The sequence below is a fragment of the Chlorocebus sabaeus genome, chromosome 24, assembly GCF_047675955.1.
Source record: "Chlorocebus sabaeus isolate Y175 chromosome 24, mChlSab1.0.hap1, whole genome shotgun sequence".
In the NCBI taxonomy this organism is placed as follows: Eukaryota; Metazoa; Chordata; class Mammalia; order Primates; family Cercopithecidae; genus Chlorocebus; species Chlorocebus sabaeus.
Window position 1 is genome coordinate 75950355 of NC_132927.1, and position 15561 is coordinate 75965915.

Genomic DNA, 15561 nt, shown 5'->3' on the forward strand with positions numbered 1-15561 from the left:
AAAGAAAGAAAAGAAAAACCAAGAACAGTGTACATGGATTTATTCCATCCCCCTGTGGGATGGCCCCAGAGAGCTCTAAGCCAAGGGTCTACCTCACAGGGGACAAAGACCTTCCAAGGCTCCCAGCCAGCCCTATCCCTCACAGCGCCTCCGCAAGTTCAGTCACTCACCCACTTCTGGGTCACACTGCCTCGCTCATTGTTCTCAACTGGGAAAGGCCACGGGCCTGGCGTGGGAGAGAGGCCTGAGCACCCGAGGGCAGCCACGCATCTCAGGAGGCAGGCCGGCCAAGCAGGGACCCCAGAGCAGAACCCCCACACGGTCTGCGCCCCCCTCGCTGCAGGGGGCTGACTCTACCTCTCCCGCAGGCTCATCCCCAGGCACGGAGTAAGACGGTGCAGCAGGCATGGGGTCACTCTAGCCTGGAGCCCTCACATCACAGCCAGCCACAGAAATGTCTGCCACACAAATAACAGAGCCACACTGCCCTCCTGGCCAGCTTCTGCGTCCCTGTCCTCGTGGAGAATGTGGCAAGCCCCAGTCCAGCGCCCTCCAGTCTCCCCTCGGCCCTCCCAGCTCGCCTGTGCCTGCCACCCCTCACCCAAGTCCCCTTCCACACCCCTAGGCCTGCACAGGCCTCTTGGGCTGGACTCCCCACTGTGTCTGTCGTCCCCACTTCCTCCAGCTGCCAATCAGCAGACCAACAAGGGGCGGGTAGGGCTGACTGGGGAGACGCATCTCAGCTGAACACAAGAGTCACCCCGGGGCAGCCTTTGCCACTACAAAGGAATGCCGAGTTCAACCTGCTTGGGATGCAGCTGGCATGGTGGTCCACCAGCACCTTTCTGAGTCAAACATTGGTAAGGACACCCACCTAGGCTGGCTTCAGCCAGGTTGGCCAGTCCTGTGCACACACCACCTTCTCCTCACCCCAGGCCCCCCTGGGTGCTCCTAAGCCTGCCGTTTCCAGATGCCAATGCCAGTCAATGCCTGTATATTTACCCAGAGAAAAGGGAGCCCACGGGCCCATCCAAAAGTCACCAGAGGCCTGGTGTGGGAGTATGAAGGAGAGATCAAGGTTGTAATTCAAAAGAAAATGAGATTTTCCCATTTTTATTCTGCTCCTGCTGGCGCTGGCGCTGGCCCAGGAGGCCTGAGGAAGCGAGCTGGGAGGAGGGAAGCCTCGCACAGGCAGTGGCAAAGGGTCCCCCGGCTGCCCTTTCTGGTCTGGGGGTCAGGTCATTCCCCCACCCAGATAAGCACTTGAGAGGTGGTCCTGCAGTGAAAAACCAGGCCATCGCAGGTCTTCAAAGCCCCAGGCAGCAGGAATACCCAAAAAAGCCCCCAAATGTACTGGTTCTACTAGATGAAGAGAAGAAGCCAGGCTAGGAGGAGCCCCGGGCAAGCCTGACAAAAAGGATGGCCTGGGCTCCTAGAGCTTCCCCAAGTTCCTCCGGGGTCTCCAAGCACCATGGATCTGATCCAACTGCTTCACCTCACCTGTGGGTAAACTGAGGCCTGGGGAGACTGGTCAGAGACTAAGGAAGAAAGAAAATAATCAGTAGGAAGAAGTCCAGGAAGCAGATGTTTGCATGAAAACATTGACCCAACCCTAAAGCCCTCATATAAACAAAAACAGCTTCAGGAAAGAGGCCCAAGCAGCGTCAACAGAGTGAGCGCCAAGGAGGGCAGGCAGGGGTGAGCACAGAGCCATGGCCCAGATCCGCCAGACAACAGACACAGCCAGGACGGCTGGGAGCCCAGGGTAACCGGCACCCACAGAACGCTGTTGGATTTTACTCGACTCTATGCCTTTGTGTTCTGCGTGGAGTTTCCCGACCACGAACATGCATTCAGTTGATCTATTTTTGTTTTTTAAAGGCTTCAGGCAGGAGCCTCACCAACCCTCCTACCTGAATTCTTCATCTTTCCTGAGTCATGGACCACTTTGGGCTCTGATTAAAGCTGCGGTCCCTGTTCCAGGAAAAATGCAAGGCTGCACAGTCATTTGGGGGGTTCAGAGGTCCCGGTTAAGGAGTCTGTGGATGCACTGGCTGATGGGTTGCAGAAGCCACTGCCCATGTGACCAGTGCAGAGAGGAGGACAGGCTGCTGAGAGGCAGCAGGGGCTGCTATGGGGCCATGGGCGGCCCTGACCTGGCCCAGGTATCTGCCTCCTGTCATGACCCCCAAAATAAAGCAAGAGCCAGGAGGATCACGCTGCTGCCTATACCCCTGCCTGCGCCCAGGGGTTTCGACAGCCCAAGTGACCCCCTCCACCGCAGCCACGCCCAGGGCGCATTTGCTGTAGGCAGGAGGGCAGACCCTGGGGATGGCTGCTCTCCCTCTGCCTCCCTCCTGCTCAGAGCTTGGGTTGCACCAAACAAGGGGTCTTTTCATCCAGGGTGCCCACAACATTTCCACGCCACACACTTCAGATCATGTTGCCCACAGCAGACCAGCACTCACAGGGGACAAGCTTTGAACTCAGTGGAGAGGGATTAGAGTCCCTGCAGATCAGAGTAGCCCTGGGGTGGGGCCCAGGATGTGTGTGGGGAGATAACCCTTAGCAGGGTTAGTGCTGTGTGCACCCCACAGGGCAGACCCCAAAGTCCCAGCTTTTCAGACTTTAGTGCCCACAAACAAGAGTGGCCCAGGTGGGCTGGCTGTGTTGCCTCTGGGTCCGGGGGCCACAGCTCCAGGGCCAGGGTGGTAAAGCGCTGCAGCTGGTGGGGAGGTGGCAGGAAGCCCTGACTCCACGCTCAGGTGTCAGGTTTCATTTATTTTTTGAAATGGAGTCTCACTCTGTCACCCAGGCTGGAGTGCAGTGGCATGACCTCGGCTCACGGCAACCTCCACCTCCTGAGTTCAAGAGATTCTCCTGCCTCAGCCTCCCAAGTAGCTGGGATGATAGCCCTGCGCTGCCCAGCAGAATTCCCGCAATGGTGGCATTTTCCTCATCTCGCTGTCAGCACGGTACTAGCCCATGCGAAGGCAGGGAGTCGGTGTGGCTGCATGTCACTTAATAGTAATGAAGGTAAACGGAAGCAGCTACATGTGGCTAGTGGACACCACTCGGGGTTAGAGCCAGGAAACCTTGACTGTGATGGGTCGTGGGTTAGGCAGGGGAGCAGGAGTGCAGGGGAGAGAGGAAGGGACCCAAACCCAGAAGACACAAGGTGAATAGCATAGTGACCAGTAGCAATCTGGACACCTGAGCTGCAAGGCCAGGAGCAAGTGGTGGGGAGAGACTGCTCAGCCGGCCCAGGGCGAGGTTTTCCCCCAGGCAGGAGGGGCTGGAGAGAGTGCTAGAAGTTGCTCAGGGAAGTCCTAGGTGACCAGCACACCACCCCATTCTAGAAAACAAGCCCAGGGGGACATCAAATGCCATCAGGAAGTTGAGATGAGAAGAGGCTGCTGGACAGAACCAGAGCCACCATTCCCAGAGTTTGGGATTGCCCAGAGCCAAGGAAGGAGAAGGAAGGAGGTGGCCTCAGCCTCTAGGGTTTATCCCCCGGTGAAGGGAGGAAGGCCAAGGGGCACAACGGTAGACAGGAGGGGCTCTGTGTTGCTTTGGACCAGGAAACGTGAGCCTGTTTGTGGGGAAGGAGCCAGAGGACAGACGGAGAGGGAACAAGAGAAAGGAGACAATGGCAGAAGCGGAGGGAGGTCCCCCAGGAGGGGCTGGGCAAAGGCGAGGGGGAGAAGAGGGGAACCTTCCCCTGCCAGCCAGGACAGAAGGTGCTGAAAGAGGGAGAAACTCACTTCTTAATTTTCTGGAGAAAGGGTGGGTGGGTTGGGAGAGTGTCCCATTGTCCCACCGGGCTGCTGAGGGATATTAAGCAGCCGGGAAACAGAGCCCTGCCGCGGGCAATGTGGCCGGAACCTGCCACAAAGGGCCACTCCCAGAGCGGGCTCATTAGGGACCCAGGCCGGTGCCGTGCACCGTGACAGGCGGGAGCATTCAGGGCCCCACACAATCAGGCCCTTGTGCCAGGCGGGGGAGCACCACGCTCAAGGGAGCCTCTGATTCCTAGACAAGAGCGGGCCTCCTTCTTGCCTTACAACCTGGGAGCCAACGGAAAGACAGATTTGGGAAGACAAAGAGATGCTTCCCCTGACAGTGGATGGTCTATTTTTGGAAATGGGTCGACTCTTCTCCATAGCTGCCGTTTCGGTGCCACCGGCCCTGCCTGCCTCTGTCCCCTTCAAAACAGCCTGGAAAGGCCTCTACCTCACCTGCCCAGCCCTCAAAAAGCGGGGTGGCGAAGGCAGCAGCCTCCATGGGGATGCCTGGCAGCTGATTCGAGCTCCTGGGGCAGGGAGGTAGGGGTGCAAGCCAGGGTGCGTCCAGGGCCCAAAATGGCATTCCAAGGCCTCGCCAAAGCCGTCTCCCCAGCGTCCGTGCAGCACAGGTCAGCGAGGGGGCAACACAGGCAGGGCCATTTACCCCTCACTGCTAACATGAACTGACACCGGCCTCCCAACCCTGGCCGGTCAGGCTCTGTGGTGCCCACTGCGGGCGCCACCTTGTCCCTAGCTGGCCTGCTGGCAGGGCCCATGGCTGTTCTCTGGGATCCTGGCTCTGGCCACCCAGCAGAACTCCAGAGCCTTCACAGCCTCCAATGACACCAGGACCAACTGTGCCCATCTCTGGGGCTGGGCACAGGCACTGGTATTTTTTAAAGTTTCCTAAGTGATAGCTAATATATAGCCACAGTTAGGAACCACTAGTAAAAGCCAAAAGGTATATATTTTAGTAATTATTCAGGGGAAATGGAGAAGGTGGGATTGTGCAAATCACCACCCTCTTGGGGAGGTTTGATTTTGCTGGCGGGGCGGGGCAGGGGACGGGGGCAGGGAGTAACTTATTTAACTCAGTGCCAAGTGTACAAATGAGAAAAGAAAGACAGGTGGGCAAAGTGGGTCAACCACTATCTGGCACCTGGTCAGTCCTTCCAGGACTGTTCACTCCTCCCTCCAACACTGACTGTGCATTGCAACAACATTCTGGACTGGGAGAGAAACAGGACAGCAAACGGAGGAACCTGGAGTCCAGGAACACGCGGGCTTGTCCCCAGCAAACCTGCACCAGGAATCGAAGCTCGGCGTTCTCCTCTTGCGCTAAACCCGTTACTGAGTCCATCAGATAGGGGAGGCAGGTACTTCCACTGGGGCCCTGCAGGAGGGGAGGCTGGCCTGGGCCAGGGTCTCAGTCTCAAACAGCGTTTAGACAGGTCACCATCTCTAGCTCCCACAGTGGTACCCATGTGGTCACAGGCAGCCTCACCATCCCCACCTGCCCAAAGGCAAGGACCAACCACCAGGCAGGAGATAAAACCCAGGCTATAGGGTATAGGAAGAGAATCCCCAGGAATATAAAAGAGCTGGCTCATAGGACCACAGAGTGACCGACAGGAGGCAGGATGGTCAGGGGAGGCCACCCCTTCCTTGTGGCTCTGAGTCAAAGGGCCAGAGGAGATGAGGGTCCCTGGGACTCTCAGCTCAGCCCATCCAAGCTTCCCATTTTACAGATAGGAAAATGAGAGCCCAGGGAGAGGAAGGGACTTACACATGGTTGGGTCTCAAGTGGGCTGAAGCCACTGGTTCAGTCTGGATTGTCCAATCCACAGAACAATAGTAATTTCCCAAGACCCCCAGGCACGGGGCACGTCAGCTGACAAGGCCACTCAGGCCCAGCAGGTGATGTGTTTGCATCTTTATCGGGTGGGAAGCAGGAGAAAGATAGGGACAGGCTATAAAGTTTCCAGTTTCTAACAGGACTCCTAACAGGTAACTCTGGGTCCCCCTGGAAAGTCCATCAGAAAAGGTTAGAACTGGAACTGCCCACACCCGGAAGGAAAGCCCGACCCAGCGACTTCAGGGGCAGTGGAGGAGGCTTCAGAGACCCCACCTGTCCTGGCCCTGCTCACTGCCCCAACCCTTGTCCTGGGTCCCCACTCATCCATCACCCCAGCTGAACCCAAAGTGCAGGCGAATGCCCCCCACACGCCTTTGCTCGGTTCTTTTTGTTTTGGTTTCGTTTGGTTTTGGTTTTGGTTTGTTTTGTTTTGAGATGAGTCTTGCTCTGTGGCCCAGGCTGGAGTGCAGTGGTGTGATGGCTCACTGCAACTTCTGCCTCCCGGGTTCACGAGATTCTCCTGCCTCAGCCTACTGAGTAGCTGGCATTACAGGCACGTGCCACCACACCCAGTTAATTTTTGTATTTTTAGTAGAGATGGGGTTTCACTATGTTGGCCAGGCTGGTCTTGGACTCTTGACCTCAGGTGATCTGCCCAGCTCGGCTGTTCTTTCTGCGAAGCCTGGTCTCTCTTCTCACCTGCTCTCTTCTGCTTTTACTAAGTCCATCTTCAAGGCCCATCTCAGCTCCCAATTCAGCCACCCCTCCTCTGAGCTCCCAGCACACCTGAAGAGGTTAAGAGACCAACTTGGGCACTTCCTCGAGGCAAAGTGGCATGATGAATAATCACACCCACAGGGCAGGGGAACTGGGACATACCAGCTGGCACAGGCTCCGGGGTCAGCGGGACGGGAGCCCCTGGCCTGGCCTGGCCCCACCCTGCCCCTGCTGTGACTTGCCTCACCACCCTGGGCCTGTTCCTTAGCTAAAAAGGTGACCCCAGTGGGGACGAGCAACTGTTGTGGGAGGTGAGTGAGAGAAAACCCAGTTGCTTTCAGCACAGTGCCAGGCACACGTTTGTTCCATCCAAAAGACTTTCAGAACCTGCCACTCTGTGCCAAGAGTGGGAGTGAAGAGGACCAGAGTCCCAGGCTCATAAACTCCCAGATGGACAGAGAGCAATGACAGAGGGCCCCAGGCGGGCAGGGAGGGCTCCAGCACCCATGTGGCTGGCCCTGGGGTGGGCCCCTGTCTTTCTCAAGTCTCTTCATGCCTTAGGACTCCGTGAAGTTTGCTCAGGGGTTTCTGGCTCTCCCAGGCCTGGCATTTGCTCCACTCTCAGATACCATCAGCCGCAGAAACACAGTCTACTCAAGAGCTTTTCCAGGGGCAGAGAGGGGAAGACCTGCCAGCAAATGTGCACATGGGTTCTAAGACACGCCCCACATTACAACCTGGAAGGGAAAATGCCCAGCTCTGAATTGAGGAAATGGCAGAATGTTTGTGCCGTTGAGGAATCAGGAAGAAAGAAAGGGACTCAGACCCTCACCTCCTCCCCAGGGCCATCCACTGTAGTTAAGCATGCTCCACGCCTCTGTTTGAACAGCATACATAAGGCAAACCCAAGGCACTCAATACAGTCCTGATCTTTCTGCTCGGCCCCCCAAGAGCTGGAGGTCAGCGGTGAGCTGCTAAAGAGCAGGCACCCATCCCCTGGTGACCCGGCTCCAGGCCTGTCCAGAACCCTCTGCCTGTGTAGACAGGGGATGTATGAGTGACCAATCCTGGGTGCTTGCTTAGGGGAGGGGGACCATTCCTGACATTTTATGATCAAAGAAGCATCAAGTCCCTTCAGCAGACAAGTTTGTTCCTCTATGCTCAAGCCTTTGGGGATGCTACTAGGGTCTCTTGTTGTTATGTAGCAGGGAGATGAGAATTCTGAACCCCAGAGCGGTCCCTGCCTGGATCCCAGATGCTGATCCCAACCACCCTAGACGTAGGGGTGGGAGTAGCGGGAGGCAGCATCAGCGCTGGTGATGGAGGGCCCAGTAGCCACCTGGGAGTGGCAGCATCTCCCACAGGCACTGCCCTGCCTAAGCCCTTCCCAAGAGCTCAGGACGCCTGCCCTAGAGGTCAGAGGTCATGAGAAGGCTGACAGCAGCTGAGAGCAGGACTTTGGAGCAAGTTCACCAGGTCCGGAAACTACAGAAGGTTCTGTCCTGTGGACTCTCTCCTGGCCAGGACCTCCTCCCAACAGAAGCCCTCAGCTTCCACTCCCTGCTCGCCTAGCCCAGCCCACACCACAGTGGTCACCAGAGTGATGCTCCAGAACCACCACCCCACAAGCCAGACTCCAAGAATCACTACTCAGGAGGCACTCAGACCTCAGAGGCAGTAAATGCTCAGTGAAGTTCGCAGACGCTTCCCTGCCTCCTGAAGAGCAAATTACCACCTGTGAGGTCCAGTCCTGCTTGTCGCCCGGCTCTTGACAACCAGACCTGCCCTCCCACCTCCGACAGTTCTCAACCAGATTCCCAGAGCCATCTGGGGTGTCCACAAGCCCCATCCTCAGTGGATTCAGGAATGCCCCTTCTCAGTGTCCACGCAACCTCCCTTGACGCAGCGCTCCCCAGACCCAGAGGCAACACAGCCAGCCCATCTGGGCCACTCTTGTTTGTGGGCACTAAAGTCTGAAAAGCTGGGACTCTGGGGTCTGCCCTGTGGGGGTGCACACAGCACTAACCCTGCTAAGGGTTATCTCCCCACACACATCCTGGGTCCACCTTGCGGGCCCCAGGTTCTCAATGCCATGCTCCAGACCCCACTTCCAGACCTTGGCCATTCTTATTCCTGCCTGGAATGCTGGCTCCCTCCATTCAACTAGATGAGGACTCAGCTGGCTCTGACCCTAGACTGAGCACGAGTGTGTGTCAGAGGATCTCCCAGTCCCACCCGGGGAGGTGAATCCGCGGAGGCCAGGAGATAATGAAAAGACATGGAACCCATCCTTCAAGGCCCAGTTCTAGGATCGAGACATTATTAGCCTCAGATATGGATGAAGAAACTGAGGTTTAGAGGCTCAGTAAGCTGCCACGGTCAAAAAGCAGGTAGCAAGGCCAAAATTCACCCAGGGCTCTCTGACCCTGGAGCCAGAGCACTGCCCAGAGGGCTACACTGCCCCTCAGCGTGCCTGCTGTCGAATGCTGCAGTGGGAGAAGGGGCCTTCGCACATCAGGAGCCGCTACCCCCCCGAGGCTACACGTATCACTCATTACACCCTCCTCCCTCAACCCAAAGCTTGGTAACATTTTCCCTCTTGGCAGAAGAGAAAACAGAGGCCCGTGGAGGCTCAGGAACTTGCCTAACAGACTTCCAATTCTCTGCGCAAATGAAGGCAACAAGCATGGATTGGAAAATCCCCACGGGCGGAAAACAGATTAGGAGCAAACCACTGATTTCCTTGTGTATCATGTGCTGGTCCTGGGAACTCACAGGCCAGGCCTGAGCAAGGGGTCTGGTGGGGCAACTGCTGCGGTGGCAAGCCAGCCTCGTGCAGAGAAGTGAGGGAAAGAGAAACCAAGAGGTGGAGAGGGACAGCCATCGCAGGGAAGGTGGCCCGCCCTGCACCGCCTTCGCCCCACTCCTCCATGCCAAGACACAGGGGGACAGGAATGAGGCCCAGGGCCTGGCATCCTGGGAGGAGATGCACTGTCTCTGTGGCAGAGGTCACCGCTCCCCTGGAAGTCCCTGGGCAGCAGGCACAGGGCCATGGGCTCAGAACTCTGACACAGGAAACCGAAGACGCATCCCAGGCCCCCCAACCAGCCCCACAGGACCTAGAGCAAGTCACCGCACCACCACTCCAAGCCCTGGTTTCCCCATCTAAGATATGGAGATGCTGAGGTCTCCCTCCTGGGACCATTTGGAAGTTCTGAACAGAATGGAATTGGGACTGGGATGCTGTCTGTGGCAAACTGTGAAGCATCGGGCACAGCTTACCCACCCCTGGGTCACCTGCCTGGGAGCCTCTCAAGGCCAGCCCTCCTTTCTGAGGCACAGCATCCCAAGGCCATTGATGGATCCCTTGGGACAGGCTGGGGAAGGAGGAGGGGGAAAGGCTTATCTAACCCACCCCATTGTCTTCACTGACCTTTGCTCCCCAGCCTAGCTGGGTTTAGGAAAAGCAGCCTTATTAGCCGAGCTGCTGCACAGAAAAGACCTATTCAGAGTTAGCGTGCTCTTTTTTTTAAAGGCCCAGACCACCCCGTTGCATCCTCCCTCTTAAACCAACAAAAACACAAGCAGGAGAACAAACCTGTCTCATTTTGAGAAGCTCAAAATTTTAATCCAAACTTTAAAAGGTAAATGGGTCTCATCTACGGGCTTGCTAGAATCCTGGTTCCTCCGGGTTGGCTAAAGGGGAATGGACCGTGGAGGAGGAGGTTATCAGGGAAGGGGAGGAAATGCCTGGGAATGGGCAGGACGGGGGCATGGTGCCTGTGGTGGGGCACAGGAGACAGGCAGAGGGGCAGGTGGGAAAAAAACTGAAAATTCTTGTGTTTGAAAATTCTATCAGTTCATGAAGGAGAACCTGACTTTCTGGTGTTGGGGTTTACCTGCCTCAGTGTGCCACACTGGACTACAGCAAAGCGCACCCCAGTCCCAAGTCAGCCCAGACCAGACGTCTACCAAAGGCAGCCAAGGCCAGGTACAGTGGCTCATGTCTGTAATCCCAACACTTTGGGAGGCCAAGGCAGGAGAACTGCTTGAGCCTAGGTGTTCGAGACCAGCCTAGGCAACATAGTGAGTTCCCGTCTCTACAAAAATTCAAAAATTATCTGGGCATGGTAGCACATGCCTGTCATCCCAGCAGCTTCAAGAGGCCAAGGCAAGCGGATTACTTGAGCCCAGGAGGTTGGGGTTGCAGCGAGCCATGGTAGTGCCATTGCACTGTAGCCTGGGTGACCAGTGAGACCCTGTCTCAAAATAAATAAATGCATAAATAAATACATAAATAAACAAACAAACAAAGCAGCCAAGGAGAAAAGCCTATTTGCATGTACATACACCATACACAGGCCCGCCAGGCCAGCCTCAGCCAGGGCTGCCTTGCATACAGATGGGCCACCTCCCACCTCAGCCACTACAGTCCTCCTAGGGTACCCAGCAGGGCTGCAACTGCTACCAGCTCCCCAGAAAGGCGAGCAGGGCCACTGTCCTCACTAGCTCATCAGCAAGCGCGGCCACACAAGAGGCTCAGACACAAACATTCAGGTGAGCTGTCTAAGCAGCAAGCGCTTTTGAAGAGGAAAACGAGGTGTGCTGGGAGAGCTGCAAGGACTCTAACAACAGGAGAAACCTACTGTGTGTAGATCCTGACCTCATTCAACCTTGTGTGGATAATGGGGTACTCTGGGTTCTGTCCCCCTTACAGAAGAGGACCACAGAGAGGCTTGGCCAATTAATAACTTGCCCAATATACATGGAGGAGCTGAGATTCAAACTCAAGACACCCTGAGCGTCTGGGTAATGGGGTTATCAGCCATCTGCTTAGTGGTCGCTGATAAGGAAGTGACACTTCCCAGCACAGGAGAAAGAGGGCAAACCTGGGTCAGGAATCAAGAATAGGGAGTCACCAGTGTCCCCTGATTAACAGTAACAGCAAACATGACAACAGGCCAAGGGCACAACAGATTCAGACCCACGGCCTGAACAGGAGATGATCATGGCGGCAAACCCACCCAGGACAGGTACTTCCAATGTCAGCCACCTTCCCAGACAAGGCTAGGAACCCCTCTAAGCCTCCACTTGCTTGTCTGTAAAATGGGGATAATACTGCTTCCCCAGGGTTCCTTTGAGGAGAAGCAAAGACCAAGCACATGAGGCGCAAGCCTGGTGTCTGACCCCACTTTAGACACCACCCAGAGAGAGATTCATCATCTCCCTCAGCTCAGGCCCAATCTTTGTTCAATTTAAAGCTACAAGTCCCAGAATAGAAAAACCTAGTTTCACCAGGAGAGGTGGCTCACACCTCTAATCACAGTTACTTGGGAGGCTAAGCTGGGAGGATCACTTAAGCCTGGGAGGTTGAGGCTGTAGTGAGCCATGAGTGTTCCACTGCACTCCAGCCTGGGTGACAGAGTGACACCCTGTCTTGAAAAAAGGGTGGGCGGGGGGAAGAAAGAAAGAAAAACTCAGTTTCTAAGAGAAGGGCCTTTCCTGGTTTCCAAGCATTCTGTTTATATTAGTGGGACAACACCCCAAGGCCACATGTGTCTTTAAGAGACAAAACTTAATAATAATAATTCCAACTGTAACTGAAATTTGTAATAATAATGCTGAATTTTCATTTCACCCCAGAGCAAAGGTTTGCTGCCACAACATTTGCAGCAGTCCTGTGCTAACTGGACTTGGGGGAGGATGGGTTCTGTGGGAAACCCTATACTTCAACCCCCCACTGGTCCCCAGTGGGGTGGAAAACTCGGTCTAGCCTAGTCCTCCACTCCTGTATTCTTCACTCTCGCAGCTGACACGCTGAGCCAGACTGGGGCCGCATCTCTTTGCCCAAAACATGACAGAGACTTTCCTGCAAGTATGCTCTAAACACTCCAGCCCTCCAGTGTCCTGCAGAGAGGCACTCTCGCCAAGTGTCATTGATGACGCAGCTGAAAACCAGAAACATTTCATTTTCCAGCCACGAGACTGCAGCAGTCTGCTCCTTTGTACTGCCCTTGGGGAAACCGAGGCCCAGATAACTGACCCTTCAAAAGCCCGCCAGGACGGGGAAGTCAAAGGGGCTGAGGTGCTCTAAACAGCCCCAACGAATTAAACCACCTAACTTTGCACTACTCTCACTGCCCTCAAGCAGCCTGTGGTGGGAGGTGGGGGTGGATACAGTGTTACAAAGAGAAACCTGAGTTGTAGCCATAGATTGCTAATCAGTAACAAAATATCCCTCTAAACCCAGTCAGTCCTACCTTGAACCCACAGGCTCAGGATGGTAAATAAAGGAAAAATATGCTGCACTGCCCCCGCCCCACCTCCATGGATATGTCTCCCACCCCAGCCCCCACCCCATCACGACTGCAGAGGCCACTTGGCCACCAAACCAAGGAGAAAACGTCCCTCCCCAGCTCAGGCTGAGGGGTCCTGGGGAGGGCAGTTAGTTATTTCAGGCCTAGACACACTTTCTCTGAATTAGGAAAGGCTTTAAAGGCAACGAGAAAGGGCTGTTCATTCTCCACCTTCAGGCAAAAAGTTCAGGCAGTTGTAACTACCAGCAGAACTGGAAGCCAAGCAACCAAAAAACGTGTAAGAACAGGGAGGCCCTGGATCCACCGGCAGGGATGAGAAAGCCGGCAGGGAGCAGAAGGGCTGAGCAGGGGGCTGGGAGAGGGAGTAGGCTGCAGGCTCCCACAGCCCCAAGCTGGGGCCACCCTCTGCACTGGGCGCAGCAGTAACATGGGCGTGGAAGACAGGCGCTGACAGAGGCCAAAGGTCCTCCCACCCACACCCTGGTCACGGATGACCATGGCACTTCCTATAAGGCGACCAACAGTTTATAAATCCCTTCAGAAGGTTTATCTCCACCTCAAATCCACGAGGCAGAGGTCATCATCTCCATTTTACAGACAAAGAAACGGAGATAGACAGAGGAGAAAAACTAGAATCCGTTCCAAATACATCTCCCTCGGGAAAGTCTTAGAGTCTCGGCTGAGAAAGGTCCCGGGACTAGAAGGACGGAATTTATGGCAAACCAGAAAGGCTCTGAGCCCCAGGCCTCTTCCCAGCTGCCCCTGGGTGTCAAGCAGCTGCCTGTGCACCCTCCCAATCCCCACACCCTACTGCAGAACTCCAGCCACTGCACACACGTGGACACTGCTTGGCTTGGAGGACACCTGTTGCTGCAAGAGGGGAAATTCACCTGCGCTCAAAGAGGCCTTGTATCCTTTTCTGTTCAGAACTTCCCGCTACTAGGAAAGGATTTCCAAGGCTGGGATGAGGCGCCCACCACCAGCCCAGCAGTGACAGACGCCAATTTTGGCAACTACACCCGCTAGAAACTTTCCTGGGACCGGACCGGCAGCAGGTTCTGAGCTGGACAGAAAGACGCTCCACCACTGGACCGGCCCACAACCGCCCAAAGCCCCACTTCGGGTGGGTGCGGGACGCCCTGGTCCAGGATCCATGACAGCTGGAGGAGGAGTCTGGAGTGGCGGCCGCACGAGTGGGACCGCCAGGGACCACCTCCTCTCGCTGCAGCCTGGGGAAGGGGCTGCAGCCAGGGAGACCCGCGCTGCCTGGCCCGTGTAGTCCTTACCGTGCAGACCGTTGGGGATGCTGCGGTGGTGCGGCGGCGCCGACAGGTCGTCCAGGGACCGACGTGTTGCTCCTGCCTTGCCTTCGGGGGCCTTGTGCGGCCCAGGGGGCAGCAGCGGGGGTGGGACATGGTGGTGGTGGTCCGGGCTGCCGCCGCTGCCCGCGCTGGACGTACTGCTGCCGTCGCCCACGTCGCGGGCCCCCGCGCCCGGCGCGCCACCCGCCAGCGGCCCGCTCAGGCTGGCCTGGCTGTCGATGGAGCTGCGGGAGCCGGCGCCGCCCCCGCCGCCGCCGCCGCCGCCCCCTGAGCCCCCCGTCGCCGCCAGTGCCGCGCGCTCCTCGTCCAGCAGCAGCACCAGCTCCTTGAGCTCCAGGTTCTCGCGCAGTAGGGCCTCCTGGCGCGCCTCGAGCTCGCGCAGTTTCTGCTGCGAGCGGGCCACCTCGTGCCACACGGCGCCGGCCGCGTGGCGCCCGAAACGCTGCCACTCGCGCGCCAGCTTGCGCCCCTTCTGCCGGTCGTCGTCGAGGAAGCAGCAGAGCTCGCGCAGCTCCTGGTTGTCGTCCTGCAGCCGCTGGTTCACGTCCTTGAGGCCGCGGATCTCTAGCAGGTGCTGCTGCAGCCGCCGGTTCACGTCGCGCATCAGGCCGCCGTGCTCCAGCATGAGGCCCACCTTCTCGCCCTCCGCGCGCCGCAGCCGCCGCGCCAGCTCCTCCTTGCTCCAGCGGAGCAGCTCCTCGTCCGGCACCTGGCTCAGCTCCTCCGACGCCGCCGCCGCCGTCGCTGCGGGCTTCGCCATGGCGGGGCCGTCACCGCGGCATCGCCCTCGCCCGGCCGGCGCTTCCCCGCGCCGGGGCTCCGCTGGGCCGGTCCGCGCGCGGGCGGGGGGCGGCCGGGGGCGCGTGCGGCTCGCCCCGCCGCCTTGCGCGCCCTCTCGCCGCGCCCGCCGGGGCTGCCCGGGAGCCCGCGCGCCTCGGGGCTGACGAGTGGAGGCGGCTGCTGCGTCGGCGGCCGCGGAGCCGGGCGCTCTCAGGGCTCTGGCGAGGCAGGCGGAGGCCCGCCCCCGGCCCAGCTCCGGGAGCCCCCGCCGCCCCGCCCACCCCGGGCGGAGAGTGGGCGGGGCTCCGAGGCCCGGCCCCGCCCCCGAGGGCGACGGGGGAGCAGAGGCGCGGCCCCCGCCGTCCCCCTGCGCGTTGCGCCCGCCCGGCCGGTGCCCTCTCAGAGGCGCGTTCCGGCCGCGGTCCCGCCCTCCCGGCCGTGCGATTGGGCCGCTCCGGGGGTGTGCGGGAGGGGCGGGGCGCGCGTGGGGGGAGCTGCGGGGGTGGTACGGTCCATCCGCGGGGTTTCCGACCCCCGCCCGCAGCCGGCTCCCGGCGGTTCAAGTTTCTGCGCCCAGAGGACGCGGCCTTGGCCAATCCCAGGGCTACAGGGCGCTTTTAAAATGCAGGTACGACTGCGGGGAGGGGGACGGTGGGAAAGGTAGGGCCGGGCTTCCCTTAAAGGCGACGCGCAGAAATAGCAGTCGAGCCCCCTCCCCGGCCCGCGTCCCCCGCCCTCCTCCCTCTCCCCAGATAAACAAATACCCACGATCTGGGCGACGGCGC

At 58.0% G+C, this 15561-nt stretch overlaps 1 protein-coding gene across 2 annotated transcripts in view; it reads right to left on the reverse strand.

The window, feature by feature from the left end:
* Positions 1-15062, reverse strand: part of CCDC85C (coiled-coil domain containing 85C) — a 91256-nt gene extending 76194 nt beyond the window's left edge. Inside the window, exon 1 of one of the 2 annotated variants that reach the window (XM_007987801.3) lies at positions 13961-14846. In XM_007987801.3, the coding sequence (XP_007985992.1) occupies positions 13961-14756 (796 nt within the window). In that variant the 5' untranslated portion in view covers positions 14757-14846. Of the gene's footprint in view, positions 1-13960 lie in introns of both variants that reach the window. The other variant, XM_073011311.1, reaches the window with a different exon arrangement.
* Positions 15063-15561: the final 499 nt, after the last annotated feature.